Source organism: Scyliorhinus torazame, chromosome 1 (genome assembly GCF_047496885.1).
Source record: "Scyliorhinus torazame isolate Kashiwa2021f chromosome 1, sScyTor2.1, whole genome shotgun sequence".
Taxonomy (NCBI): domain Eukaryota; kingdom Metazoa; phylum Chordata; class Chondrichthyes; order Carcharhiniformes; family Scyliorhinidae; genus Scyliorhinus; species Scyliorhinus torazame.
This window is the reverse complement of record NC_092707.1, coordinates 90,494,189-90,522,148: the sequence shown is the minus strand read 5'-3', so window position 1 is coordinate 90,522,148 and position 27,960 is coordinate 90,494,189. Positions and strand designations below refer to the sequence as shown.

Sequence of the window (27,960 nt, the reverse complement as noted above, 5' to 3'; positions counted from 1 at the left end):
TTGTGGTTAGAGCATTCTGTAAATGATATTAGCAAACAATTGTCCACAATTATTTGAGGCAATTGTAAAGAGAGTCAGATTATTTGAAACTTATTTTTCCCCCCAAATGTTATCTTCAAACACTTCAAAATCAAACACAGCATGGATTAGATTACATCGGCAGGGGAGTGGGATTAGATAGAATGTTCTTTCAGAGAGCTAGTGCAGATGCGATGGGCCAGATGGTCTCCTTCAGCACGGTCACGATTCTGTGATAGTTGCAGGTGCTTTGCAGGTGCTTTCTTTCAAGGAGATATCAAGCCAAACAAGTCTGCCCTCATCAAGGAAGAGTTTTAAAAAATAAATCCAGCTATCCTGGCATTATCTTGATGGTTCTTTGTCTTAATAAATAAAGTACCAAAGCTCAAGGCGTTGGCGGGGGGGGGGGGGTGCGGGGGGCGGGGGGGGGGTGGCGGGGGGGGGGGGGGGCGGCGGCGGGGGGGGGGGGGGCGGCGGCGGGTTGGCGGGGGGGGGTGGCGGGGGGGGGCGGGGGCAGGGGTGCGGCGGGGCGGGGGGGGGGGCGGGCGGGCATGAATTGGATAGGGGGGGGGGAAACAGCATGAATTGGATAGTTTCTTTCCAAGAGTCAGGGCAAAAACACTGGGCGGAATTACCTCCGTCTGTGGATTCTTAGATTCGAGCCAACATATTTTTTGAAGCAGGAAGTCTTCACTTATCAACTGCCTCTAAAATGTTAACAGCTGCACTCAGCATCTCAACACTAAAGTAATCAGTTTAATGAGGCTGATTGAAACCACTTGACGACCTGAAATCATAGCAAATTGGTAAGTACAAAGTACTGCCCAAAATAGTTGGAACCCTTGATATTGTCAAATTGACCCCTGTGGCAGTGGGAAATGGTTAGTGCCACTTGCCCACAGTACGTGACTGTGCATGATCAGTGTGCACAGTGGGGCCTTCACTGTCAATTTATCTTGTTTTGTTTAAAGCCACAGTCTTGGTCTGATGGATTATCTACTCAATCCACATTCCCAATGAAGCAGAATTGCATTGTGGCATATCAGCCATCCAGTAACCGATGTACAGAGGGATTACAAAAGCTGAACATGCTCAGCAGGTCTGGCAGCACCAGTGAAGGGAAAACGTCAACGTCAACTCTGTTTCTCTCTCCACAGCTGTGGCCATCATATTTACAGCGTTTTCTGCTTTTATGTCAGATCTTCAACATGTGCTTCTCTATTCCAAATCACTAGGGCCTCAAAAGTCTTTACCTCAGTATTGTGCAAGAGAAGGTATATTTCGAATTACAGGAGTGGCTGGTTCCTGGCTATTCCTGAGATCTAGTGTAGAAACCAAACAAACATTAGATGCATCAAGGTGAATTGGAAATGCTCTTTGCACTGAGGCAATTGGTGGCATATTGATGGGTATATCAAACAGCATTTATAATGGATATGGCAACTTGCCCTTTATTAGCAGAAATACACCATGCCACCATTTATCATAATCATATGATTAGAGCCAAATGTTGCAGCACAATTGAGGCACTAGCATTACCAAAGTTTGCCCTTGTGAAAGGAATTGTAGTTTGCAATAGAATGCATCATGATCTGTGTCAATCATAATATGTGCTCTAGATGAGAAAAGAGGCCTTGTGTGCAGCGGTAGCATCCCTGCTGTCAGTGTGTAAATGTATCAGCAAGTGCATGCTTTGGCAATTACATCGTTACAGCAAATTGCCTTATTAAAGAAAGATAATGGATATTGGCCCTACCTCCAAAAGAGTATAAATGGACACAGCTGGAATGGTAGATGTGGGGAAATTATAAGGAGTTTGTATTTCTGCTGAGCGTGTGCAGAAGAAGCTTGCTGAAGGTAAAAGATAAGCTGCTGTATTATTCCTCCACTGTGTGTCATTGCTGCTCTTAACACCTACCTCTGGAGCCAGAAGCTCCGGGTTGAAGTCCCACTTCAGAACCTGGTGGCCACAGTTCATAACATGGCCAAACAGGTTGATTGTCATCCGGCAAATCCTTCCAATGTGCCAGATGGCAGGCGGCAAGAGAGGGGAACTTTGCTGCTTAGCCACGTTGCAGTAATCCTGAAGAAAGAGACATGTCAAAGCTTATCATCTTGCACTTATCAGGATACTGCAAAAATATTGTGTACAAGAGGAAAACAATTTGTACCGTATAAGAAGAGAGTGCTGGTTGGTTGGCAAGTAGACTTGGTTGGTTGGCAAATCAAAGTCCACTTGCCAATCAATCAGCATTCTTTTCTCCTTCAGTATTACATGTTGTTCTCCCTGGACAATGGTATTCTTGTGACGTGTCCTGACGAGTGCAAGACAGAAAACTTTGACATGTCTCTTTTTTTCACCATTACCCAAACTGCCAATTGACTGTAGGTAATCCTGTTAAATTCATCATCCAGTGATTTTGAACTCCATGTTAAATAAGCACCGCTGATAAAAGGAATACTGAAAGGCAAATATTTTCTTTTTCTATTCCCTACCTAAGCCCTGCTTTTAGGCTTAGAAGGAGAAGTGTTAGCTGGTATGAAAACAGAAGGTTCTGGAAAACAAGCAACATCCGTGGAGAGAAACAGAGTTAATGTTTCAGGTCGATGATTTTTCCTTAGTTGGAAACATTTCAGATTTCCGACATCCGCAATGATTTGCTTTGGTTTTAGTGTTAGCTCATCTTTGCTTTCTAATCGCTACACTGACCCTCCGAGAGGCTTCCATTACCACGGCTGAGGATCCTTCCTCAGATTTGACATCTGAGCATTAACCTAACTGCTGCCTTTCCCATAGTGCGTGGCTATACAAATACTCCATTCAATACAAGCAGCCCTGACATTTGAAAACACCTGATCTACTTGAACATTGCAAGTGATTACTGCTTCAGGTGCATTCTGTTTGCAGTAACATTGAGTGATGGGAAATAATACGAAAATTAAACTGGTTTCATTAATCTGCTCTGATGTGGGCCACAGCCTCAAAACTCCTGTAACATATTCAGAACAGAGACATTCCAAACTATTTTAATGTACAGCAATCCCATGTTCCGCGTAAAGTGGTCAGGTGGCTCAGCTGATTGTTGTTCAGAACATGTCACACACAGATATGGCACAGGGTGTGTCAGGCGCTGTTGTGGCACAGGGCATGTCATGTGGCGTGGCACAGGGCATGTCATGTGGCGTGGCACAGGGCATGTCATGTGGCGTGGCACAGATGTGTTGGGTGCTGGCATGTCACAGGTGTGACAGCTGCTAGCGTGCCATGGATGTGTCGAGTGGTGGTGTGTCACAGATGTCAAGTGCTGGCATGGCACAGGGCGTGTTGGGCACTGGTGTGGCACGGCATCTCGGGCACTGACAAAAAAGGGAGTGATGAATTAATCAATTTATTGGGGACTGAACATTCTCATTTACAGTTGGAATACAAACCCTGGTATTATAGCATCACATTTCCCACTGGCCTTTACGTCACTGTCCTCATTTACTTTTCACTTAACAATCAAAGCCTTATGGGACTTCCGGTGGCGTTTGCAAGCGGGTTGGCCGCATCGACAGGAGCTCCCGCCGATGGCCACTATTTGCGGCACTTTCGGGGGTTTCCCCGATTCTTCACTCTTTCTCTCCCACCCCGCCCCCGATTATTGTCGGCCTTTGGGGCCGTCCCGGGCATCAAGCGGGGCCGGTTTGAAAACCGGCGAGGAACCCCGAGCGGGTGTCGGGCAGCTGGTCCTGAGGTGTCAGGCCCAGCGCGCGGAGGCCGGAGCTGCGGGGGCAGAGCCAAACTGAGGTCGAAGCCAGGACGCGATGTAGGTGAGATGTCCCACATCAGGTGGCTCCCGCCTAGAATGTTGTAAGAAGAATGAAGTCCGGGCCATGGGGAATTCTGGTGGAATACAAAAAAGAAGAGAAAGAAGTTTTAAAGAAACTTGGTGAAAGGTTTTTTTTTCCTTTTTTTTTAAGGAAGAATTTTTTGTTTTTCTAATTTAAAAAAAAAAAGATTGAAGAAGGAAAGAAGGGTGGAACAAAAAAAGGAAAAATAATAAGTCGTTAAAGGATGCGAAAAGCAGCATTGAGGAAGGGAGGAAATGCGGGCTCGCCGTTGAATGAGAGGGCCAACAAAAGTGCTGACAAGATGGCGGATGCCGCAAGGTGGGACCGCACTACTTACTGTGGAGAAGATGACCGAGGTGATGGCGGTGGAGCTGGAAAAGCAGTTTGCGAGGCACATGGAGGCTTTGAGGAAGGAGATGACGGTCACATTGAAGTCATTGGTGGAGGAGGCAATCGCCCCGGTGAGGGTAGCTGTGGCAAAGACATTGGCCGAGGTGAGAGAGCAGGGCGAGAAGATGAAGGAAGTGGAGGAGGCCGTGTCGCAGCACAGCGACCAGTTCACCTCGAAGGGGGACGAGCTGCGGAGGGTGGTGGAGGTCAACAGAGGACTCCGAGCAAAGCTCGAGGACTTGGAGAACCGCTCGAGGCGGCACAATCTGAAAATTGTGGGCTTGCCCGAAGGGACAGAGGGCCCAAGGCCAACCGAGTACTTTGCTAAGAAGTTGGCGGAGTTGATGGGGGAGGGTGAGAACCCCTCCCGGTTCGAGCTAGACCGAGCTCATCGGTCATTAAGGCCGAAGCCCAAAGTGAATGAGCCGCCAAGAGCAGGACTTATCTGCTTCCATGAGTACTGCATGAAGGAGAAGGTGTTAAGCTGGGCGAAGCAGAAGCGCGAGGTGCTGTGGGATGGTGCCGGAGTTCGGATCTACCAGGACTTGACGGTGGAGTTGGCAAAAAGACTAGCGGCGTTCGGGCGAGTGAAGGCGGCACTGTACAAAAAGGGGGTGCGATTTGGTATGGCATACCCAGCGAAGCTGAGGGTGACATATGATGCCAAAGACTTTTATTTTGAGACAGCGGAGGTGGCTGAGGCGTTCGTGAGGGCAGAAGGCTTGGGACAGACGTGAGGAGCGGAGCTGGACTGTGATTGGGGAGCTGGAAAATGTATAAATGCTATAACATTTTTACTGACGTGTATTGTAATTTACTTCTCTTCACATTGTTACAGAGTTCAAGTTATTGGTTGGGTTGATTGGCACTATGTGTTGCGACGGTTATATCTTATTTTAGTGAATTGAATGAGTTTTTAAAAAATATATATTTTATTGAAAATTTTTTCCAAACAACAATTTTTCCCTCTTACAAAGCAAAGGAAACAATAACAAAACAGAAATTTTTAGCAATACACAGGTAACAAAACCCCATTGTCTATTGACCTAAACTAAACTAAACCCCCCCCCCCTCCCCCTGGGTTGCTGCTGCTGGTCATCTGTCTTCCCTCTAACGTTCCCCTAGGTAGTCGAGAAATGGCTGCCACCGCCTGGTGAACCCTTGAGCCGATCCTCTCGGCAAACTTTATCTGCTCCAGTTTAATGAACCCCGCCATATCATTTACCCAGGCCTCCAGTCCGGGGGGTTTCGCCTCCTTCCACATGAGTAGGATCCTGCGCCGGGCTACTCGGGACGCAAAGGCCACGACATCGGCCTCTTTCGCCTCCTGCACTCCCGGCTCTTCCGCAACTCCAAATAGAGCTAACTCCCAGCCTGGTTTGACCCGGGCCTTCACCACCTGCGAAATCACTCCCGTCACTCCCTTCCAATACCCTTCCAGTGCCGGGCACGCCCAAAACATATGTGCGTGGTTTGCCGGGCTCCCGCCACACCTCCCACATTTGTCCTCCACTCCAAAGAACCTGCTCAATCTTGCCCCCGTTATGTGTGCTCTATGTAGCACCTTAAATTGAATCAGGCTAAGCCTGGCGCATGAGGAAGCGGAATTTACCCTGCTTAGGGCATCAGCCCACATACCCTCCTCTATCTCCTCCCCTAATTCTTCTTCCCACTTTCCTTTTAGTTCGCCCACCAACTCCTCCCCCTCTTCCCTCATCTCTCTATAAATCTCTGACACCTTGCCCTCTACGACCCACACCCCTGAAAGCACCCTGTCCTGTATCCCCTGTGTCGGGAGCAACGGAAATTCCCTCACCTGTTTAGTAAACGCCCTCACCTGCATATATCTCAAGAAATTTCCCCGGGGCAACTTATACTTTTCCTCCAATGCTCCCAAGCTCGCAAAAGTCCCATCTATAAATAAATCTCCCACCTTCCTAATTCCCAACTGGTACCAGCTCTAAAATCCTCCATCCATTCTTCCTGGGGCGAACCTATGGTTGTTCCTGATAGGGGACCCCACCAGGGCTCCCCGCACCCCTCTCTGTCGCCTCCACTGTCCCCAGATATTCAGTGTTGCCGCCACCACCGGGTTCGTGGTAAACTTTTTAGGTGAGAACGGTAGCGACGCTGTCACCAGCGCCTCTAAACTCGTCCCTTTACAGGACTTTCTCTCCAGTCTTTTCCACGCCGCTCCCTCACCCTCCATCATCCATCTACGTATCATTGCCACATTGGCGGCCCAATAGTAATCACCCAAGTTCGGTAGTGCCAGTCCTCCTCTGTCCCTACTACGCTGAAGGAACCCCCTCCTTACTCTCGGAACTTTCCCTTCCCACACGAAGCTCGTGATGCTCCTATCTATTTTATTAAAAAAGGTCTTGGTGATTAGTATAGGGAGACATTGAAATACAAATAAGAACCTCGGGAGGACCATCATCTTAATTGCTTGCACCCTGCCCGCCAGCGATAGAGGTCCTCCTCCATTTGTTCTACCAACCGTGTCAGATTAAGTCTGTGCAAGGTTCCCCAGCTCCTAGCGATCTGAATCCCCAGGTATCGGAAGTTTCTTTCCACTTTCCTTAGCGGTAAGCCTTCTATCTCTCTACTCTGGTCCCCTGGATGTATCACAAATAATTCACTCTTCCCCATGTTTAGCCTATACCCCGAGAATTCCCCGAACCCCCTCAAAATTCGCATAACCTCTATCATCCCCCCCCCGCTGGGTCCGACACGTATAACAATAGGCCATCTGCGTATAACGAGACTCTGTGTTCTTCTCCCCCTCTAATCACCCCTCTCCATTTCCTGGAGTCTCTCAACGCCATGGCCAGAGGTTCAATTGCCAACGAGAACAACAATGGAGACAGCGGGCATCCCTGTCTTGTTCCCCTATATAATCGGAAATACTCCGATCTATGTCGACCTGTAACTACGCTTGCCGTTGGAGCCCCATAAAGAAGTCTAACCCAGCTAATAAACCCGTTCCCAAACCCAAACCTCCTTAACACTTCCCATAAATACTCCCACTCCACCCTATCAAATGCCTTCTCTGCGTCCATTGCCGCGACTATCTCTGCCTCCCCCTCCACTGGGGACATCATTATCACCCCTAATAGTCGTCGCACGTTAACATTCAGTTGTCTCCCTTTTACGAACCCTGTCTGGTCTTCGTGCACCACCCCCGGGACACAGCCCTCTATCCTCGATGCCAGTACCTTTGCCAGCAATTTGGTGTCCACGTTCAATAGTGAAATAGGTCTATAGGACCCGCACTGCAACGGATCTTTGTCCCTCTTCAAAATTAGCGATATCGTCGCCTCCGACATCGTCGGGGGTAGAGTCCCCCCTTCCCTGGCCTCATTGAACGTCCTCGCCATCAACGGGGCCAACAAGTCCACATATTTTCTGTAATATTCCACCGGGAACCCGTCTGGCCCCGGGGCCTTCCCTGCTTGCATGCTTCCCAGTCCCTTAATAACCTCGTCCACCTCAATCGGCGCCCCCAGGCCTGCCACCTCCTGCTCCTCCACTTTTGGGAACCTCAATTGGTCCAGGAACTGCCGCATCCCCTCCTCTCCCTCTGGGGGTTGAGACCTATACAGTTCCTCATAGAAGGTCTTAAACACCTCATTTATCTTTCCTGCCCTTCGCACCGTGTCTCCCCTTTCGTCTATAATTCCCCCTATCTCCCTCGCTGCTGCCCTCTTTCGCAATTGATGCGCCAACAGGCGACTAGCTTTTTCCCCATATTCATACCTCCTCCCCTGTGCCTTCCTCCACAGTACCTCCGCCTTTCTGGTGGTCAGAAGGTCAAACTCCGTCTGGAGTCGTCTCCTCTCCCTGTACAATTCCTCCTCCGGTGTCTCTGCAAATTCCCTGTCCACCCTTAAAATCTCCCCCAGTAATCTTTCCCTTTCCTTGGCCTCTATTTTCCTTTTGTGGGCCCCAATAGAGATCAGCTCTCCTCTGACCACCGCTTTTAATGCTTCCCAGACCACTCCCACAGGGACCTCGCCGTCGTCATTGACCTCCAGGTATCTCTCAATACACCCCCGCACTCTTGCACACACTCCCTCATCCGCCATCAGTCCCACATCTAATCGCCAGAGTGTTCTCTGCTCCCTGTCCTCTCCTACTTCCAGGTCCACCCAATGTGGGGCATGATCCGAAACCGCTATGGCTGAGTACTCAGCTTCTTCCACCCTAGAGATCAATGACCTTCCCAACACAAAAAAATCTATCCGGGAGTACACTTTATGGACATGGGAGAAGAAGGAAAACTCCCTAGCCCTAGGTCTAAGAAATCGCCATGGATCCACTCCCCCCATTTGGTCCATAAACCCCTTAAGTACCTTGGCCGCTGCCGACCTTCTTCCGGTCCTTGAGCTGGATCTATCTAGCCCCGGGTCCAGCACCGTATTAAAGTCCCCTCCTAGAATCAAGTTTCCTGCCTCCGGGTCCGGTATACGCCCCAGCATCCGTCTCATGAATCCCGCATCGTACCAATTTGGGGCATACACATTAACCAACACGACCTCCATTCCCTCCAGCCTACCACTCACCATTACATATCTAGCTCCGCTATCTGCTACGATGTTCTTTGCTTCAAATGCTACCCGCTTTCCCCACCAAAATGGCCACCCCTCTGTTCTTTGCGTCCAGTCCTGAGTAGAACACCTGTCCCACCCATCCTTTCCTTAGCCTAACTTGGTCCGCCACCTTTAGGTGCGTCTCTTGGAGCATAACCACGTCTGCCCTTAGTCCTTTCAAATGCGCGAGCACTCTGGCCCTTTTTATCGGTCCAGTTCAGGCCTCTCCCGTTCCACGTGATCAGCCTCACTAGGGGGCTACCTGCCCCCCTCCCGTGTCGACTAGCCATTACCTTCTCTAGGCCAGTCCCATATCCCGCCTCCGCGCTCCCGCTCGCTCCCCCAGCGTCGCACACCATCCCCGCCCACCCACTCTTTAGCCATTTCCTTTTGGATTTCCGCAGCAGCAACCCAGTTGCCCCCCTCCCCCCCACCCCCCCCCGCTAGATCCCTATCTAGCATGATTGCTCCCCCATATCGCTTCCGTAAGTCAGCTGACTTCAACTGACCCGGCTACTCCTGCTCACTCCTCGACCCACCCCCGTGTGGGGGAACTCCCTTGCGCCTGTCTTCCCGCCTTATTCTTTCTGGCGCGGGAACATCCCTTTACCTGACCCGCCTCTTATGGCGCAGCTCCCTTTCCCCTCCCCCTCTCCTTCCCCATTCTCCGACTATGTCCCGTCTTTCCCCCCTCACCGGCACCCACATTTCCCCAATGTCTCCCCCCTTCCCTGTTTACTTCTCAATTAACTTCCACCGTAACATTAACAAAAACAATAACAATAACAATTCCTGCAGCATCAGTCCCTCAGTTCCGGTCCAATTTCTCTTCTTTAATGAAAGACCATGCTTCCTCCACCGTCTCGAAATAATAGTGTCTCTCCTGATACGTGACCCATAGTCTTGCCGGCTGCAGTATCCCAAACTTCACCTTCCTTTTATGCAACACCTCTTTGGCTCGGTTGAAGCTCGCCCTCCTTCTCGCCACCTCCGCACTCCAATCCTGGTATATCCGTACCACCGCATTCTCCCATCTGCTACTCCGCACCTTTTTAGCCCATCTCAGGACCTCTTCTCTATCCTTAAGGCGGTAAAATCGCACGATTATCACCCTCGGTGGTTCTCCCGCTTTTGGTCTTCTCGCCGGAATCCGATTTGCCCACTCCACCTCCATGGGGCCCGCAGGGGCCTCAGCACCCATCAGTGAGCTCAGCATCTTACTTGCGTACTCTCCACAGTCCACTCCTTCCACACCCTCAGGGAGACCTAGTATCCGAAGGTTCTTCCTTCGCGCTCCGTTTTCTAGGGCCTCGATCCTTTCAGTACGGCAGCACGTGGGCAGTGGGCAGCACGGTAGCATTGTGGATAGCACAATTGCTTCACAGCTCCAGGGTCCCAGGTTCGATTCCGGCTTGGGTCACTGTCTGTGCGGAGTCTGCACATCCTCCCCGTGTGTGCGTGGGTTTCCTCCGGGTGCTCCGGTTTCCTCCCACAGTCCAAAGATGTGCAGGTTAGGTGGATTGGCCATGATAAATTGCCCTTAGTGTCCAAAATTGCCCTTAGTGTTGAGTGGGGTTGCTGGGTTGTGGGGATAGGGTGGGGGTGTTGACCTTGGGTAGGGTGCTCTTTCTAAGAGCCGGTGCAGACTCGATGGGCCGAATGGCCTCCTTCTGCACTGTAAATTCTATGATAATCTATGATGAGTACACTTTTTATGAAGTGCCTCGTGCGTCTGAGTCTTAACCGCCAGGCCCAGGATCTCGTCCTCAATACCTGTCACCTTCTGCTCCACCACGCGGAGCTCAGTCTCCTGGGTCTTTAATGTCTCCTTGAGCCCCTCAATTGCCTGTAGCATCGGGGTCAGCACCTCCCTCTTCAGCAGCTCCACGCACCGTCTCACGATTTCATCCTGCTCAGGCCCCCATGTCGCCTGCGCTGTCTCCGCCGCCATCTTGTACTTCTCTCTTTCTGACCCTTTGGTCGACGATTCCTCGCGCTGCAGCCGCCGCCGCCGGTTTTTTCCTCCTTCGTTGGGGGGGGACTCCCTTCTCACACACCCCACACCGGGATGCGTCATCGAAAAATTCCCCGTTGGGCCTCTTAAAAGAGCCCGAAGGTCCGTCGGAGTTGGAGCCGCCGAAGCGTGCGGCTAGCTAGGCATCACCGCAACCGAAAGTCCCTTCAGTGGCCTTGATGAGATCTTTTCACAGTTGTTCCCTCTGCTGCTAGAATTCACCTTTGATACAGGCCCTCAGGTCAGCTTGCAGCTTTAAGCTTGCCCTTCCTCCGCCTGCATGCTGGAAGAGGCCCTGTTTATCCTGCAGTTGCAGCCAAATCTTTTACTGTTTCTGCCGTGTCTGGCAACCAAGAGACATACCCTTCCTGGGGGACACTGTCGGGGGAATGCTGCAGCCTTCTTCCCACACCGGGAAATGGCAAACAAATGCCGTGGGGGCCCTGTAACAAGCCCAAAAGTCCGTTCCAAGCAGGAGCTACCGAATATGCGACCTAGCTCTGCATAGCCGCACCCGGAAGCCATCGAATTGAATGAGTTTGATTGTTGTTTTTGTTTTTTTCTTTCTCTGGGACTGGGTGGGAGGGGACGGTGTAACTTGGCGGGGGGAGCCACCCGCGCTAGCTAAAGTCGGCTAGTGAACAGAGGTGAGGTGAGAGGAGGGCTGCGGACATTGGAGCCTGGTAGGCCCATCGAAACCTGCTAACAAGTCGAGCGAGGGGGGGGGGGGAGGGGGGGGGGAATTGATGCTGGGAGATGTTTATTCGAGAGGAAATATAGGGGGCGTTTTGGGAAGGGGGAAGGGGTTCGATGTTAATAATGGATAGGGGCGGGTCAGGCTCATGGGGCAGGGCCCAGTGGTATGATGATGGTGGATAAGAAGGCGGGGGGGGGGTGAGAGACCCCCAGTTAGGATAGTCACGTGGAATGTGAGGGGGTTAGGAGGTCCGGTCAAGAGATCAAGGGTGCTTGCCCATCTTAGAATTTTGAAAGCCGATGTAGCAATGATGCAGGAGACTCACTTGAGGGTGAAGGACCAGGTGAGACTTAAAAAGGGCTGGGTTAGTCAGGTGTTTCACTCTGCATTTGACGGACGGGCTCGAGGGGTAGCGGTAATGGTCAGCAAAAGAGTATGCTTCCAGATGGAGAAGGTGGTGGCAGATCAGGGGGGTAGATATGTGATTGTGACAGGGGCGATAGAGGGGAGGTTAGTGGCACTGTTAAGTGTATACGGTCCCAGTTGGGACAATGAGGGATTCGCGAGGAAGGTGTTTGGAGCCATCCCCGACTTGGACACACGCAGACTGATAGTGGGGGGGGGACTGGAACTTGGTACAGGAGCCAAGGTTGGACAGGTCACGGACGCGCTCGCTGGTCCCATCCGGGGTTGGGGGGGGGGGGGGGGGGGGGGGGGGGGCGAAGGCGTTGGCTGGGCTAATGGTGGAAATGGGAGGAATGGACCCTTGGAGGTCCAAGGGAACAGGAGTACTCTTTTTTTTTTCTCAGCAGTCCATAAGGTATACTTGCGGATTGACTTTTTCGTGGTGGGGAAGGCTTTGCTGGCTGGGGTTAAGGGGTCGGAATAATCGGCAATTGCAGTGTCAGATCATGCTCCGCATTGAGTGGATATGGGACTGGAGAAGGGGGTAGCGCAGAAGCCGGGGTGGAAATTAGATGTGGGACTTTCGGGGTACCAAGGGTCCTGTGACAAAATTGAAAAGGTAATTGAGGAATATGTGGGTTTCAACTGTACGGGTGAGGTGTCGAAGGCAGTCGTCTGGGAGGCTCTAAAGGCGGTGGTGAGGGGGGAGGTGATTTTGTTTAAGGCCAGGGTGGATGAAGAGGAGAGGTTGGAGCGGCAGAGGGTAACAGATGAGATGTTGGAGCTAGATAGGAGTTATGCAGAAGGCGGGGACCCAGCGAAGTTGGAAAAGAGGAAGGAACTACAGGCGAGCTTCGACCGACTACCAGGAAGGTGGTGCGCCAACTGAGACGGGCAAGGGGTGCAGTTTACGAATATGGAGATAAGGCAGGTCAGCTCCGGAGGGAGGCAGTGGTAAGGGAAATTGTTCAGGTGAGGGATAGGGCAGCGAAGTTGGTGGTGTATCCGGATCTGATTAACAAGGTTTTTGAGGAATTTTATGAGCGGTTGTACAGGTCAGAGCCACCCGGGGAGACCGTGAGATGCAGGAATTTCTAGATGGGTTGGAGTACCTGAGGTTAGGGGAGGGGGGCAGGGCTACATTAAGGAGTGATGGTGGAGCAGGAGATAAAAGATGCGATTGGGAGGATGCAGGAAGGGAAGGCGGCAGGGCCAGATGGGTTTCCGGTGGAATATTATTTAAAAATTCAAGGATAAGCTGGCACCCCTGATGGTGGGGATGTTTGGAGGAGATAGGGACGGGGGTGTTGCCACAAACTTTGGGGCAGGCATCAATTTCCCTGTTGCTAAAAAAGATAAGGATCCGACAGAGTGTGGGTCGTATAGGCCCATATCACTTCTGAATGTGGATGCCGAAATATTGGCCAAGGTACTGGCGGGTAGGCTGGCGGAGTGCCTCCCGAAGGTGATAGGTGAAGATCAGACGGGGTTTGTGAGAGGGAGGCAGATCTTTTCAAACATTAGAAGGGTATTGAACGTCGTTATGGCACCGGCAGAGGGGAAGGAAACAGAGGTGGTTGTGGCACTGGAGCTGAGAAGGCGTTTGACCGGGTAGAATGGGTGTACTTGATGGCAGTTTTGGAGTGGTTTGGGATTGGACCAAGATTTGTGAACTCGGTAAAGCTGTTATATAAGGAGCCGAGGGCGAGTGTCCGCACAAACAACATCAGCTCGAGATACTTTTCTCTCCACCATGGGACTAGGCAGGGCTGTCCTATAACCCCCCTGCTGTTTGCACTCGCGATTGAGCCGTTGGCCATCGCATTAAGAAGGGGTATGGAAAGGAATAGTGCGGGGGGGGGGAAATAGAGCATAGGGTGTCCTTATATGACAATAACTTGCTGTTATACGTGTCGGAACCGAGTGTGTCGATAGGGGGAATATTGGAGCTGCTTCGAGTGTTGGGTCTTTCTCGGGGTACAGACTAAATCTAGACAAGAGTGAGTATTTTGTGGTGTCTCGGCTGGGGGTGGGGGGGGGTGCGTCTGCCATTCTGTAGGGCAGGGACTCAACCTGGGGGTGCAGGTTGCTCGGGAGTGGGGGGGGGGGGGGCTCCGTAGGTACAACATTTCTAGTTTAGTGGGGAGAGTGAAAGCTGATCTGGCAAGGTGGGATGGTCTCCCTCTGTCACCGGCGGGTCGGGTACAGGTGGTTAGAATGAACGTGTTGCCGCGATTTCTGTTTATTTTTCAATGCCTGCCGACTTTCCTGCATTTAGCGCGGCGCCGGCTGCGGGACGCTCTAGGCGGTCGGGTCGCCGATTCACCGGTCCGGATGGGCCGAGTGGCCGCTCTGAAAAGGCAGTGATCCGCCGGCGCCATCCACACCTGGTCGCAGCCGGCAGAAACACTGCGCGCAGGGTCGGGGGGCGGCCTGTTGGGGGGGGGGGGGGGTGCGGGAAGAGGGGAGCTCCGTCCCCAGGGGGGCCCCTGATGGGGTCTGGCCCGCGATCGAGGCCCACCGATCGGCGGGTTGGCCTCTCGCTCGCCGGGCCTATTTTCTTACGCACCGGCCCCTGAGCTCCCGCGCCATGTTGCATCGGGGCCGGCACATTGAGGGAGGCCACAGCGCATGCACGGGTTGGCGCTGGTGCCACTGCGCATGTCCTCATTGACGCAGGCGCCACTGCACATGCGCGGGTTGGTGCGGCGCACCGTTCATGCCAGATGGGAGGCTGGAGCGGCGTGAACCGCTCCAGCGCCGTGCTGGCCCCCTGTAAGGGCCAGAATCTGTACTCCCAGCGGCCCGTTCACGCCATCATGAAACGCGACGGCGTGGACACTTTGCTGCCAAATGTGAGAATCCCGCCCGCTGTATTACTACTGGGCAGCGAATGTGGAGAAGGTGTGGAGCTGGGGCAGAGGGGTTGATTCCCAGTAGGTCAGAATGGAGGAGAGCTTGTGCAGGGGGTCGGGATTGAAAGCACTAGCAACAGCGCCGCTCCTGATAGCCCCGGGGAAATACTCAGTGAGTCCGGTAATAATAGCTTCATTGAGAATTTGGAGGCAGTTTCGCCAACATTTTAGGTTGGGGGCAGGGTCAAGGGAAATGCCGATTCGGGGGAACCATAAATTTGAGCCAGGGAGGTGGGATGGAAATTTTCGGAAATGGGAGGCGAAGGGGATTAAGACTCCAAAAAATTTGTTTCTTAGGGGTCGGTTTGCAGGATTGAAGGAGCTGGAAGCTAAGTATGGGCTGGAGCAGAGGGAAATGTTTAGATACATGCAGGTTCGAGATTTTGCCAGAAAGGAGATACAGAACTTCCCGGTGGAGCCGGCCTCCACATTGCTGGAGGAGGTGCTGACGACTGGGGCACTGGAGAAGGGGGTAGTGTCAGCGGTTTACGGAGCTATTTTGGAAGAGGAGAAGGCACCACTGGAAGGGATCAAAGCAAAATGGGAGGAAGAGTTGGGAGAGGGTATGGAGGAGGGGTTCTGGTGTGAAGTGCTCCGGAGAGTGAATGCCTCCACCCCGTGCGCGAGGTTGGGGCTGATACAGCTGAAGATGGTATACAGAGAACACCTCACGAGGGCGAGGATGCGCCTACTCTTTGAGGGGGTAGAAGATGTGTGTGAACATTGCGGGGGGCGGGGGGGGGGGGGGGGGGGGGAAGCCCCGCTAGTCACGTTCATATGTTTTGGTCCTGTCCAAAACTGGAGGATTACTGGAAGGAGGTTTTTAGGGTAATTTCTAAAGTGGTACACGTGAAACTGGACCCGGGCCTCCCAGAGGCAATATTCGGAGTCTCGGACCAGCCAGTGTTGGAAATGGGTGCAGATGTTGTAGCCTTCGCCTCGTTGATCACCCGAAGACGGATCCTGATGGTTTGGTGAGCAACCTCTCCACCCTGTGCCCTGGCGTGACGGGACCTGTTGGAATTCTTGACTCTTGAGAAGGTTAAGTTTGTACTGAGGGGAAGGATGGAGGGGTTCTACAATTCATGGGCATTATTCATTGTGCACTGTCAAGAACTGGATAACATCGAACATTAGTTTGGGCGTGTGAGTGGGAGGGTTGGGGGTAGGGGGGCTGTGTGTTAATGGCGACTATGGGTGATCCCTCATTCCTTTTTGTCATTTGTTTGTGTGAACATGCGGCCTAATGTTTGGGGTTTGGTGGGAGGATGGGATCGTTGTTATTGATATGGGGATTGACATTTGTTACTGATTATTGTTTATTGTTGGTGGGTGTAAATTTGGGAGAAAATGTGAAAAAGGAGGAGAATAAAAAAATATATATATTTTTTTAAAACAATCAAAGCCTCTCAAATCTATTTTTGGAACTGAAACCATAAATTACCTGGTGGAATGAATGACAAACTAGTTCACAGTCCGTTGTCTATAATCTCCAATTGATCTGGTGTTCATAAATCACTTCAGTTTATAAACAATGGAGCTACTTGATTCAGCTTCAGTATCCATCTGTCATATTTCCAGTACTTAGACATACTTAGGGCTGCAGTAATATAAGTGTGCTTGATTCAACAGAGCTTTGGAGAATATAGTGACTTGGTGTGAATGATGATGTTTGATGAATCTGTTACTGTTAGGATGTAGCTATTCTGAGATTCGTATGGTTTTGTGCGGTACAAATAAAACAATTGGTCTGTGAAAGAATCGATAGAATCGAAACACTGAACACTGCACATGCTGGAAATCCAAAATAGAAACAGAGAATGCTGATAATACTCAGCAGGTCAGACACGATCTGTGGAGAGAACAACAGAGTTAATCAGTGGGATTCTCCCTTCTGGGGATTAAGTCCCTACGTCGGCGGGAGAACCGGCACCAACCACTCTGACGTCAACAGCCCCCGAAAGCCGGAGTCATTGGCGCCGCTCCAACCGGCGGCAAATGGACTGCGTGAGTTTGCGCACGCGCCAAAGGGCAGGCATGACCTCGCGCATGCGCGGAATCGCCGGCGTCGTTCCGCTCGAGCGCAGACCAGCCGGTGTATTTTGGCGCATGCTCGGGGGGTTCTCTTCTCCGCGCTGGCCATGGCGGAGCCTTACAGGGGCCTGCGCGGAAGGAAGAAGTGCCCCCACAGCACAGGCCCGCCCGCAGATCGGTGGGCCCCGATCGTGGGCCAGGCCACGGTGAGGGACCTCCCGGGGTCGGACATCTCTCTCTTTCCCCCCCCCCCCCCCCCCCCCCCCCGGAGAACCGCTCCCGCTGACTTACCTGCCAGGTCCCGCCGTGTGGGACAATGCGTAACCCACGCCGGCGGGACAGGCCAAAAACGGACGACTGCTCGGCCCATCGGGGCCCTGAGAATTGCCGGGGGGGGGGCGCTGCCAACGGCCCCTGACCGGCGTGCCGTGAATCTGCGCCTGCGCAGACAGGCCAGCGTATTTTGCCATATGCTCGGGGGGGGGGGGTTCTCTTGGCAGGACTGGCCAAAAATGGATGGCCGCTCGGCCCATCGGGGCCCAGAGAATTGCCGGGGGAGGGGGGCTGCTGCCAAAAAACGGCGCTGGGGAATACGGCAGCCGGCGGCGGGGCGGGATTCGCGCCGTCCTCAGGGGGATTCTCCGACCCCGGCATGGGGCCGGAGAATCCTGCAGTATGTTTCAGGTCTGTGGCCTTTCATCTGAACTGGGGAAAGTTAGAGATGTAATAGGTTTGGAGCAAGGGCTGGGTGGGTCAAGGATAAAGGGAAATCTGTGACAGCTCGTGGACGATGGGAGAGATTGAATACCAGAACAGTTAGTCTTCCAGAGCTAAAGGTGGGACACCGAAAGAAACTAAAGGTGTACCTGGATCAGGTGTGCTTTGTCTGGAAGCAAAATGAAAGAGAAAAACCGAAGCAAGCCAAGGAAAAGGAAACCATATGGGGCCAGAGTTCATGGTTTGAAATTGTCGAACTCAGTGCTAAGTCCAGAAGAATGTAAAGTGCCTGATTAAAAGTTGAGGTGCTGTCGTTCAAACCTATGTTGAGCTTGACTGGAACAGTGCAGCAGGTCAACGCGTGAGAGCAAGATGGAGAATTAAGGTGAGTGGCCACTGGAAGCTCAGGGTCCTTTCTGCGCACTGAACAAAGATATTCTGTAAAGTGGTCACCCAATCTCCATTTGGCTCCCCCTAGTGTGACAGATGCAGGATTTTAGATATATTGGATTATAATAATTTGGAAATTTAAGGGTTAGAGTGTGTTTGACTGCAGTAGTCATGTTTTTAAAATACTCTTGTTTTGCAAGACCAGAAAGCTTTTAGGAGCCAGAAATGAAATTGATCAGAGTTAAACGCCTGGGCGAATGCACTGTTGTTTGACTAGGGGAAGTCCCTGGGGAGTTAATGTGTTTTCAGCCTGGGGACTTAATTTGTTTTTTGGCTTGTGGAGATTATGTCATTGCTGGATGAAGCTAAGATAGTCAGACATTTTGATGAAGCTTTTTGAGTTGAGGTCTGATCTGGCCACAATTTAGACCACAAGTAAGGTATTTTGCTCTCACAGCAAAAAACAGTAATCCTATTTAAAGCAGTGCAGACTTGTCTGAGGACGAGGGGAAGCTGAAACAAACCAGTTGGAACAGCTTTTTGAAGACATCCAGCCAGAGTCTGCAGGAGTTCTAACAGGAGCCCAATTTGTTTTGGGAAAAAAAGTATTACTCTGTGCCATTGCAATGTAGGATGAATGGACAGCTGTATTTTTTCTTGTTGTTTAATTGGAAATAGAGATAGTAATCACGGGTATTTTGCATTGAGTAGTATTGTTTAAGGGGTAATTGTAAGCTATTTCTGGGTGTGATCATGTTAATATTAATGTTTTGTTTTAAAATAGCAAATCCCTATTTCTTTGTGCACTTCTGCACAGTCTTATAAAATAAACTTAAATATTGGGGATTCGGTCCAGCATCCGAGCTACTGTTGGGCTCTGGTCTGGGATTGTAATACCTGTGTAGAATGGACAACATTGTGAGCAATAAATGCAGTCGGCTAAATTGAAAGAAGTATGCATAAATTGTCGCTTCACCTGAAGAAATATTTGGGGCCTTGTCAAATGAGCAGGAGGAGATAAAAGGGCAGGTGTTACAGCTGTGTCTGCACAGAATGGTACTATGAGAAAGGGAGGGGGCATTGTGGAGGAGCAGACCAGGGTATCACAGAGGGGATGGTCCCTCTAGAATGCTGTGGAGGAAATCTGTTTAGTGGTGGCATCAGACTGGAGGTGGAAGCTGGCGATGTGACACCCGATTGTGGTTCCAGGAGGGGGGGGCATGGAGTGAGAGCAGAAGAGCAAGAATGTGGTGGATACAGCCCTGTCAATCATGGTGAGGGAAACAAGGAGACGCCCCAGTGGTGTTGGTGGGGAAGGGTATGTTATGAAAGCAGATGCAACGGAGATGGAGAAGTTTGGAGAATGGAATGGAGTCCTTTCAAGGTGTAGAGTGTGAGGATGTGCAGTTGAGGTAGCTGTGTGAGCCAGTGGGCTTATTATAAATATTAGTTGATAGGCTACCTTCAGAAATTGAGACATAGAAGTCGAGTTTATGATGGATCAGGTGAAACTGAGGATGGAAACTGGAAGCTAATTTGATGACATTTTCCAATTGGGAGTGAGATCAAGCCATGGCACCTCAATCATTACTCATCAATGTACCGAAAAAAGACTTGATGAAAAAGAGTAGGACTGGAGCAAGGAATGTTCCACATGTTCCATTAAAAGACTGGCATAGCTAGTGCCCATGTGGAACATCTTTGATTTGGAGGAAGCGAGATGAATTAAAGGAGAAATTGTTCAATGTTAGAACAAGATATGGCAGGCACAGGAGGATCCTGGTCGATGGAAATTGGTTGGGTCTCCTGTCATCCTGCTGGGACATATAGAGAGATGGGACATCCATGATGAAGTAACTGGGAACCTTCTTCCCTTGACATTTAAAACTCGACTTTTGATGGAGGCGACAGCTCGCTGGAGCTTTCTGGTGAAGTGGAGACAGGGCCAGGGAATTGGAAACTTTGAGTAATGGAGGGATCCAAAGAGTCATAATTGTAGGTGGGGGGGCGGGGGGGGGGGGGGGGGGAGACTGGACAAGGGATGAGAAGGTAGACTCAAAGTAGGAAGAAATCAGTTCAGTTGGGTAGGAAGAGGCTGAAACAGTTAGTCTACCAGGGCAGTCCTGTTTATTGGGAAATCAACAGAAGTGAGCTGTGTGGGTTGGGGAAGTATGAGGTGGGTGTCGGACAGATCACCGGAAGAGATGAAGCCATCGACTGTTCTGGAAACAAAAGCTTGATCTTCGGTGGTGGGGACATGGTCCAGGAGAGATGGGAGGAAGTGTCAGAGAGTTGGCATTCAGCCACGGCAAGGTAGAGATTAGTTTGCCCCGCCACCCCCACGTTAGCAAATTCGATAGTATCAGGGTTATACCTGTGAGAACAGAGTGCAGCAGGTTCAGAGGGAGACAGGTTAGAGTGATTGAAAGAAGCCGAGAAATTGAGAAGGCCTTTTTCAGTTTTCCTTTTATTTTTGCTTTCAGACAGTGGCACACCTGCTCTCGGCACGTATTTTGGTTTTCTTTCTTGCCCAATCTCCACTCCATTCAATCCTGTGGATCTAACTCCTGTCATTCAATATATCCCAGAATTGTTATGGTGCAGGAAGCAACCATTTGGTCCATCATGCCTGCACCAGCTCTCCAAACGAGTGTCATGACTTGGTGTCATTCCCTACCCCTGCACATTGTTGCTATTCAAGTAATCATCTTGTGTCCCCTTTGAATGCCTTAATAGAATCTGTCCCATCTTCCACCCTATTGCAGGCCTTCCTTTTGGTTGGGTCTCCTTCCTCATCACACCCACCCCTTGCTCACAACCTATGACATCTCTATTTTTTCCCTGTTCTGATGAAAGGCCATCAATCTGAAACCTTAATTTTGTTTTTCTCTCTCCACAGATGCTGTCTCACCTGAGTATTTCCAGCATTTCCTCTTTTTAATAAAGAACCCGCAGAGCCAGGGCCCTAGAGTCAGACATACCCCACGCCTATGCAACCAGAACAGAATCTCGGAGAACTGAAGCATCTTTAACCATACAGCGCATATCACCAGAATCTCAGAATAGTTAAGTTCTCATATTAACTTGCAAATTCATGCAACATAACCATGCAAATCAAGTCATTACATTCTCAGCTCATGTAATGGCACTGCTACTCTCAGCCAGAATGGACATGATTCCATGATTCAATATGCCTGGAGATCATGCTGCAGCTGACTGGCATTCACTTTATGCACATAATTTGTCTTATCTAAATATCCCCCACTCATTGCACTTTACCGAGAAAGAGGTTTTATCAGGAGACTTTGCAGCAATTTCGTCCATGAACTCTGTTTGCTGTAGTTCACAAAGATTCTTCTTAAATAGACTCTGTTTGCTGCCATGTAAAAGACCTTCCACCTTCTTGGTTGATGCAGTGCTGTCAGTAGACACAGTCAACGGATTTGGATTTATTATTACGTGTACCGTGGTGTAGTGAAAAGTATTGTTCTGCCGACAGTCCAGACAGATCATTCCATACATGAAAACATAGGACATATATAAATATTCAATGTAAATATATAGACATAGACATCGGGTGAAGCACACGGAGTGTAGTGCATAGAGAAGATGCGTGGAGAGATCAGTTCAGTCCATAAGAGGGTCATTCTGGAGTCTGGTAACAGTGGGAAAGAAGCTGTTTTTGAATCTGTTTGTGCGTGGTCTCAAACTTTTGTATCTCCTGCCCGATGAAAGACGTTGGAAGAGAGAATGACCCAGGTGGGAGGGATTTTTGATTATGTTGCCCGCTTTCCCAAGACAGCAGGAGGTGTAGACAGAGTCAATGGATGGGAGGTGCGTTCACGTGATGAACTGGACTGTGCTCGAGACTCTCTGTAGTTTCTTAGGGTCTTGGGCTGAGCAGTTGCCATACCAGGCTGTGATGCAGCCCGATAGGATGCTTTCTATCGCGCATTAGGAGGAGAAAAATGGGATGTCCGAGAATGAGAGAATTCTTTCCCTCTGTGAACTTGTCGGGTATAACCATTGTTGAGCTGATTCAACTGTAGTGTAAATCACACCCTTTGAACTACCCCGACACTCAGTGACTTCACCGTGACCCTTTAACCATGGAAGAGAACTTTTGTTAACAATTTGCTGTTTGATCAATGTTGGTTAGAGTGTGTCAATTACTATTTACTCCATTACAGTGAGCAGCACCTTGAACACGTGGGGCAGCTCTGTGTAGTTTAATGGTAGTCCCATTCGTAGAGATGTTCATTTTAAATTCAGTGCTTCTGGGGCTAAAGGGATCCAAGAATAACAGGAGGGGGATGAAAGTGGGAAGAGGTTACTGAATTGGATGATCAGCCATGATCATATTGAATGCAAAGCAGATTCGCAGGGCCGAAATGCCTATTCCTGCTCCTATTTTCAATGATTTCATACGGTAACATGTATGTTTTTCTGCCAAATGTGATAACCGTGCCGCTTATCACATGCCTTACAAGTTGCATTCTCTCCAAGTGCTTCACGCAGTGAACTTCGTGTTGCCAAACCTGCAGGATTGCCCTGGATTCTCCCGCAATTGAAGGTTAATCTCCCCTCACTGCCGCAAGAAAACCTGGGGAAGAGCACAAGAACCTTTTTATTTGAAACATGTTCTTTAAACACCTTGACTAGTTAGTTATAAAAATGATTGGAGATGAGCAGGAAAAGGCAGTTTGATCAATGGGTCAAGTATTGTTTAATCAGTGAACAAAGTGGTTGTTCACTTTCCGATTGGTGTAGGATTGATGCGCCACCAGGATGGTTGTGCCAGGTAATCAATGGCAGGAGAGGAATAAGTCCAACCAAAGTTCATAAGCCAGTTTAGGAGGCAGTCAGGTTGGTGGACAGCAGTGTCCACCCACAGCACCGAGATGTATGAGCAGCAAAGCCTGGTTAGGACTGAATTCTCCTGTGCAAGTTTAAAAATAGATCCGTTTTCACTTGCTGACTTTGCTTGAGGAACAGGACAAAGCAAAGCTGCCAAAAGGGGTAGCTGGCAGCAGCAGCGAATGAAGAAATTGTTGTACATAGTTCAATTGCTCAGCTTATCAGCGACTCAGTACATGTCAGGGATCATTGCGTTTGCTGAGTAAACTATTAGGGAATCAGCACATACCAGGGTTATTACTCGTCCTAGTTTTCTCTACCTTGTCCTTCCCAAGACACGTTACAGCAGTGATTAGGGACCAGGGAGGTTTATTTTCCACTGATTTCCACACAGGCAGAAAGCAGGATACCCACCCGTGTGCACTCATCTACATTTTCTGTAAGATCAGTGACAATCAGAAAATCAATCCCCAATGGGTGCTAACCCGGGCTGATATTTGCCCTTCCTGGTTCCAGGAAACTGACATCAGTGATAACCCAACCACCACCCTGTGTAAGGCCAACTACTAATCCATGTTTGTGATGGCCTTCCTGCACGGTGTGATTCTATACCATTTACTGCTGGGTGGGGGTAAAGGGGGGAGTGATGATACCACAGGCATAGGATGTCAATTAGTTCCTGCCCACATTTCCCCCCCTTTTAATATTAGTTATGCTTTTGCAAATAATGAGGGAGGAGACGGCAACTGCCTCTGCTTGAAGAGGAAATGATAAAGGAAGAATCAGCCCAGGTTTGTTCTTATACATTTCATAATGAGGCAGCACGGTAGCATTGTGGATAGCAAAATTGCTTCACAGCTCCAGGGTCCCAGGTTCGATTCCGGCTTGGGTCACTGTCTGTGCGGAGTCTGCACATTCTCCCCGTGTGTGCGTGGGTTTCCTCCGGGTGCTCTGGTTTCCTCCCACAGTCCAAAGGTGTGCGGGTTAGGTGGATTGGCCATGCTAAATTGCCCATAGTGTCCAAAATTGCCCTAGGTGTTGGGTGGGGTTACTGGGTTATGGGGATAGGGTGGAGGTGTGGACCTTGGGTAGGGTGCTCTTTCCAAGAGCCGGTGCAGATTCGATGGGCCGAATGGCCTCCTTCACTGTAAATTCTATGATTCTATAACAAATGGATATGGAATGCGATTGGCAGAGATTACTTTTCTGCCACTGGAAAGGAATTAATGAACAGTGTAAAAGTTTGTCATTTTTGCCAAAATGTTGCCTTTCACAGATGAAGGGTCCCAGATACTGAAACAGCCCATGCCCAAATGTCCAGGCTTGGGCTTGGAAGTAGCAGGTAACATTTGGGCCACACAGGTGCCAGGCAGTGACCAGCTCCAATAAGAGAGAATCAAACCATTGCCCTTGACATTCACTGGCATTACCATCGCTGAATCCCCCACTGCCAACACCCTAGGGCTTACCATTGACCAGAAACAACTGGACTAACCATAGAAATACTGTGGCTACAAGAGGAGGGATCCTGTGGCGAGTAACTCACCCCCTGATTCCCCAAAGCCTGTCCACAATCTACAAGGCACAAGTGTAATGGAATACTCTCTACTTGCCTGGATGAGTGCAACTCCAACAACACTCAAGAACATCCACGACAGCAGCCTGCTTGATTGCTTCCCGCTTCTACAAACATTCATTCCCTCCACCACTTGCGAACAGTGGCAGCAGTGTGTACCATCTACAAGATGCACTGCAGGATGTCACCAAGGCTCCTTAGGCAACATCTTTCAAACTCACAACTGCTACCATCTAGATTCTAGAAGGACGAGGGCAGCAGACACCACCACCTGGAGGTTCCCCTCCAAGCCACTCACCATCCTGACTTGGAAATATATCACTATTCCTTCATGTCACTGGGTCAAAATCTTGGAACTCGTTTCCTAATAGCACAGGGGGTTTACCTGCGCCACAAGGACTGCAGCGGTTCAAGAAGGCACCTCACCACCTCCTTCTCAAAGGAAAATAGGGATGGGTAATAAATGTTCGCCGAGCCAGTGATGCTCACAGCCCATAAATGAACAGAAATGACCTGAAATTTTAACTTGCTCTCCCTCCACAGTCGCTACCTGGCCTGCTGTTTGTCTCCAGCATTCCCTTTTTTTCAGCACCACAATATTTTGTTGTCAGGATAATAGCAAATGTTTTGTCCTTAGGCAAGCTGTGAGTAGGGTTGAGTACCCCTGACAGCAGCTCTTGGTTTAGCAGACCTGACACGCAAACAGGATGAGGACAATTCATACATTAGTGTCATAGTTCAGCAGAGCCCTGTTATTTATTGCTCAGGGTGACAAGAGTCACTCAGTTCATTAGAAACCATCTATTTGGCTTCTGATTCCTGTGAGGACAGAGGTGTCACGGATGGATATTGACATTGACGAGCAACTCGTGCCAATAAATTGGTGTCAGCTTCACCTGATTAGCCACATCCTTCACTGTGAGCTAGAAGTGTAAGGGAGAGAAAATTAAGGAATTCGAGAAACGGAGAGGAGTCGTTGCCGAAGCACCAGCTCTTGGCATGGCACTGATGGGAGTTCCTGGGAGGTATAGCTGAAGATTTAAAAGGCCGGGATGTGTACCAGCCTTCATGGCACCTTCACATGGACTTGTTGAAATAACACTGGAGCATTCCCACCAGGACTGTGCTGCTCATCAGAGGCAGTAACCACATGTACGGATGTTGCAGGCGTTGAGCAGAATGAGAGAAGTGCTCCCATTGATCAGTTGAGCCCACAAACCCAAGATTCGGGAGTAGTTATTGTTCAGGTTACTTGCCAAGTATCTTCCACAGTCGATTTTGAGAGAATAGTAGAAGGATTATGAGCTTTAGCGAGATAACCCTTGTTTACCAGGTTAATCTGTTTCCCTATCCTGTACTTGCTATTGATTAGCCGACCTGGTGCAATTTGTACATCAATTCTGATCACCATGGGAAGTGGAAATAAAAAATAAATTAGCCAAATACCCAACATTTTGAGCCATTCCTTATTGTCCAAAAATATAATAATTTTGGGAAAAAAACAATGACTACAAAATTAAAGGAGAGGTAAGTTGTGACTTTATTTCAGTTATAGCGAACGTTAATTTAATGTCCCACTGTACCGTTCCTTTATGTTGTCTACTTGTTTTGGTTGCCTTTCTTAATAGCTTCCTCATTGCTCACTGTCTGATATTTCCTGAATTAGCTCGGGACATTTTCTTCAATGCTAATGGTTCTATAAAATATGTTGTGGTAATACTGCTATTTAATGATTGTTGGAAGGTGTCAGCCTTAAAAGTATTCTGATATTGACTTGGGGAAGGGTGGGTGGGGGGGTTCTACCTATAGTGGGTGTGTCTCAGTTGGCGGTGCTGTTACCTCCAAGTCAGAAGCTATGGGTTCAAGTCCCACATTCAGTGGCCCGAGCACACAGTCCAGCCCGACTCTCCAATGCAGCACTGAGGGAGCCGTGTCAGGGGTGCGCGTCCTTCCGCTGTGATGTCAAGCCCAGGCCACGTCTGCCTCCTCAGGTGGATGTAAAAACACCCCCTGGCACTACTTCAGACGAATGGAGGAGAGTTATTCCCTGGTGTCCTCACCAGTATTTATCCCTCAACCATCGTCACCACATTCCTGCATGTGGAAGCTTGCAGTGTACATATTGGTGGCTGTGATTGTTACATCCGAACGGTTGTTACACTTAAAAGTGCTTCATTGGGGGGGGGGGGGGGGGGGGGTTCATAAAGCATTTTGAGATGTTCTCAAGGTTGTGAAAGATCGGATGTAAATGAAAGTCTTTCTTTTGCACGCCTTCACAAGGGAGCTGGACCAGTTCTTGGCTGGGGCAGAGAGCACATCATATTAAAGGTAGGTGGATTAATGTACGCGTAGCCAGTGTGTGATTTCCTGGACTTGTTTTGGTTGCTTGGTGGGTGGTGGGAGTTTGAAAGTGTCTGGACGTGACACTCCAGACATGATGCATTGGGGAGGCTTGTTAGATCACTAAGCCTTTTCTTCTGTCATTGTTGGAAATTCATAATTAGTTCTGCAGTTTCAGCACCGTCTAACACACTCGGACTCCCAGAAGTAGAACTGAACTTACTCATTTCTTAGCGTGCAGGTGGATCATTAACTCCCACTTAACACACTATGATTTAAGATTCATTTGAATATCTAACATGCTGTATGCATGTACGACGACAGCTCTGCTGTGAAGAAAGGAGTTGAATAATTATACCAAATGACAGGACTCGTTCGTTAACTGCTAAAACGTCATTGTCACGCAGTGTTGAGGCTCTGCCTCCTGTATATCTAGTTTCATGCTGGCTGAGCAAGGTGGGCACTGTCATGGTGAAATATTTAGCCAGTCTTTTTATTTGATGCTTTGAGCCTTATTCCATTCATGTCACATGTAAGTAGATGTTTTTTGATATCTTTACAGTGTCTTATTTTACCTTTAAATAATCTAAGGGCACGATTCTCTTGCTGCGTTGCGCTCAAGCGAGAGCCCAATGTGGCCGGAGAATCCCAGGAGAGGCCTCCAGCGGGCCCCCCCGGCAGCCTCCTCGCCTCGCGAGGGGTGCATTCAAAATGTGCTGGACCAAATGACGCTCGCAGAAGTAGATGGTAAACCTACTTAAGACCTACTCATGCGGGATCCACAGGCCTCCCTCGATTCTCTGGCCTCCCCAGGGAGGCTGCATCCGGGTGCTGACCAGTGCTGGTTCACACAAACGTGGACCACGTTGAACGGCACCCGGGGGTCTCCCGGGCCATCGGAGACACCTGGGTGGTCAGGGTGAGTGCAGGGTGGCTCCCTGGCCCTCCCCCTGGAATGTGGGCACCTTGGCACTGTTCAGCTGGCACCTTGGCATTGCCAAGCCGGCAGGAACACTGTCCGGGTGCCAATGCAAGAGTGCCCAAGTGCTAGGGTGGCAGTGCCAAGGGTCAGGGACCGAGGTGTACAATGCCCATGAAATGAGGATGGAGGTGGGGGTTGAAGGGTGGGGGAGTGCAGGGCAGGTAAGTAGGGGCCTCTGGGAGGTTAGAGGGGTGATGGA

General features: G+C 50.0%; 1 protein-coding gene across 3 annotated transcripts in view; it reads left to right on the top strand.

Moving 5' to 3' along the window:
* Positions 1-27,960, top strand: part of osbp2b (oxysterol binding protein 2b) — a 614,672-nt gene that overhangs the window by 519,020 nt on the left and 67,692 nt on the right. For 2 of the 3 annotated variants that reach the window (XM_072497983.1, XM_072497976.1), the window contains one exon: positions 26,720-26,767. The exons of the other annotated variant lie outside the window; for it this stretch is intronic. In XM_072497983.1, the coding sequence (XP_072354084.1) occupies positions 26,720-26,767 (48 nt within the window). The remainder of the gene's footprint in view (positions 1-26,719; positions 26,768-27,960) is intronic. 3 annotated transcript variants of the gene reach the window in all.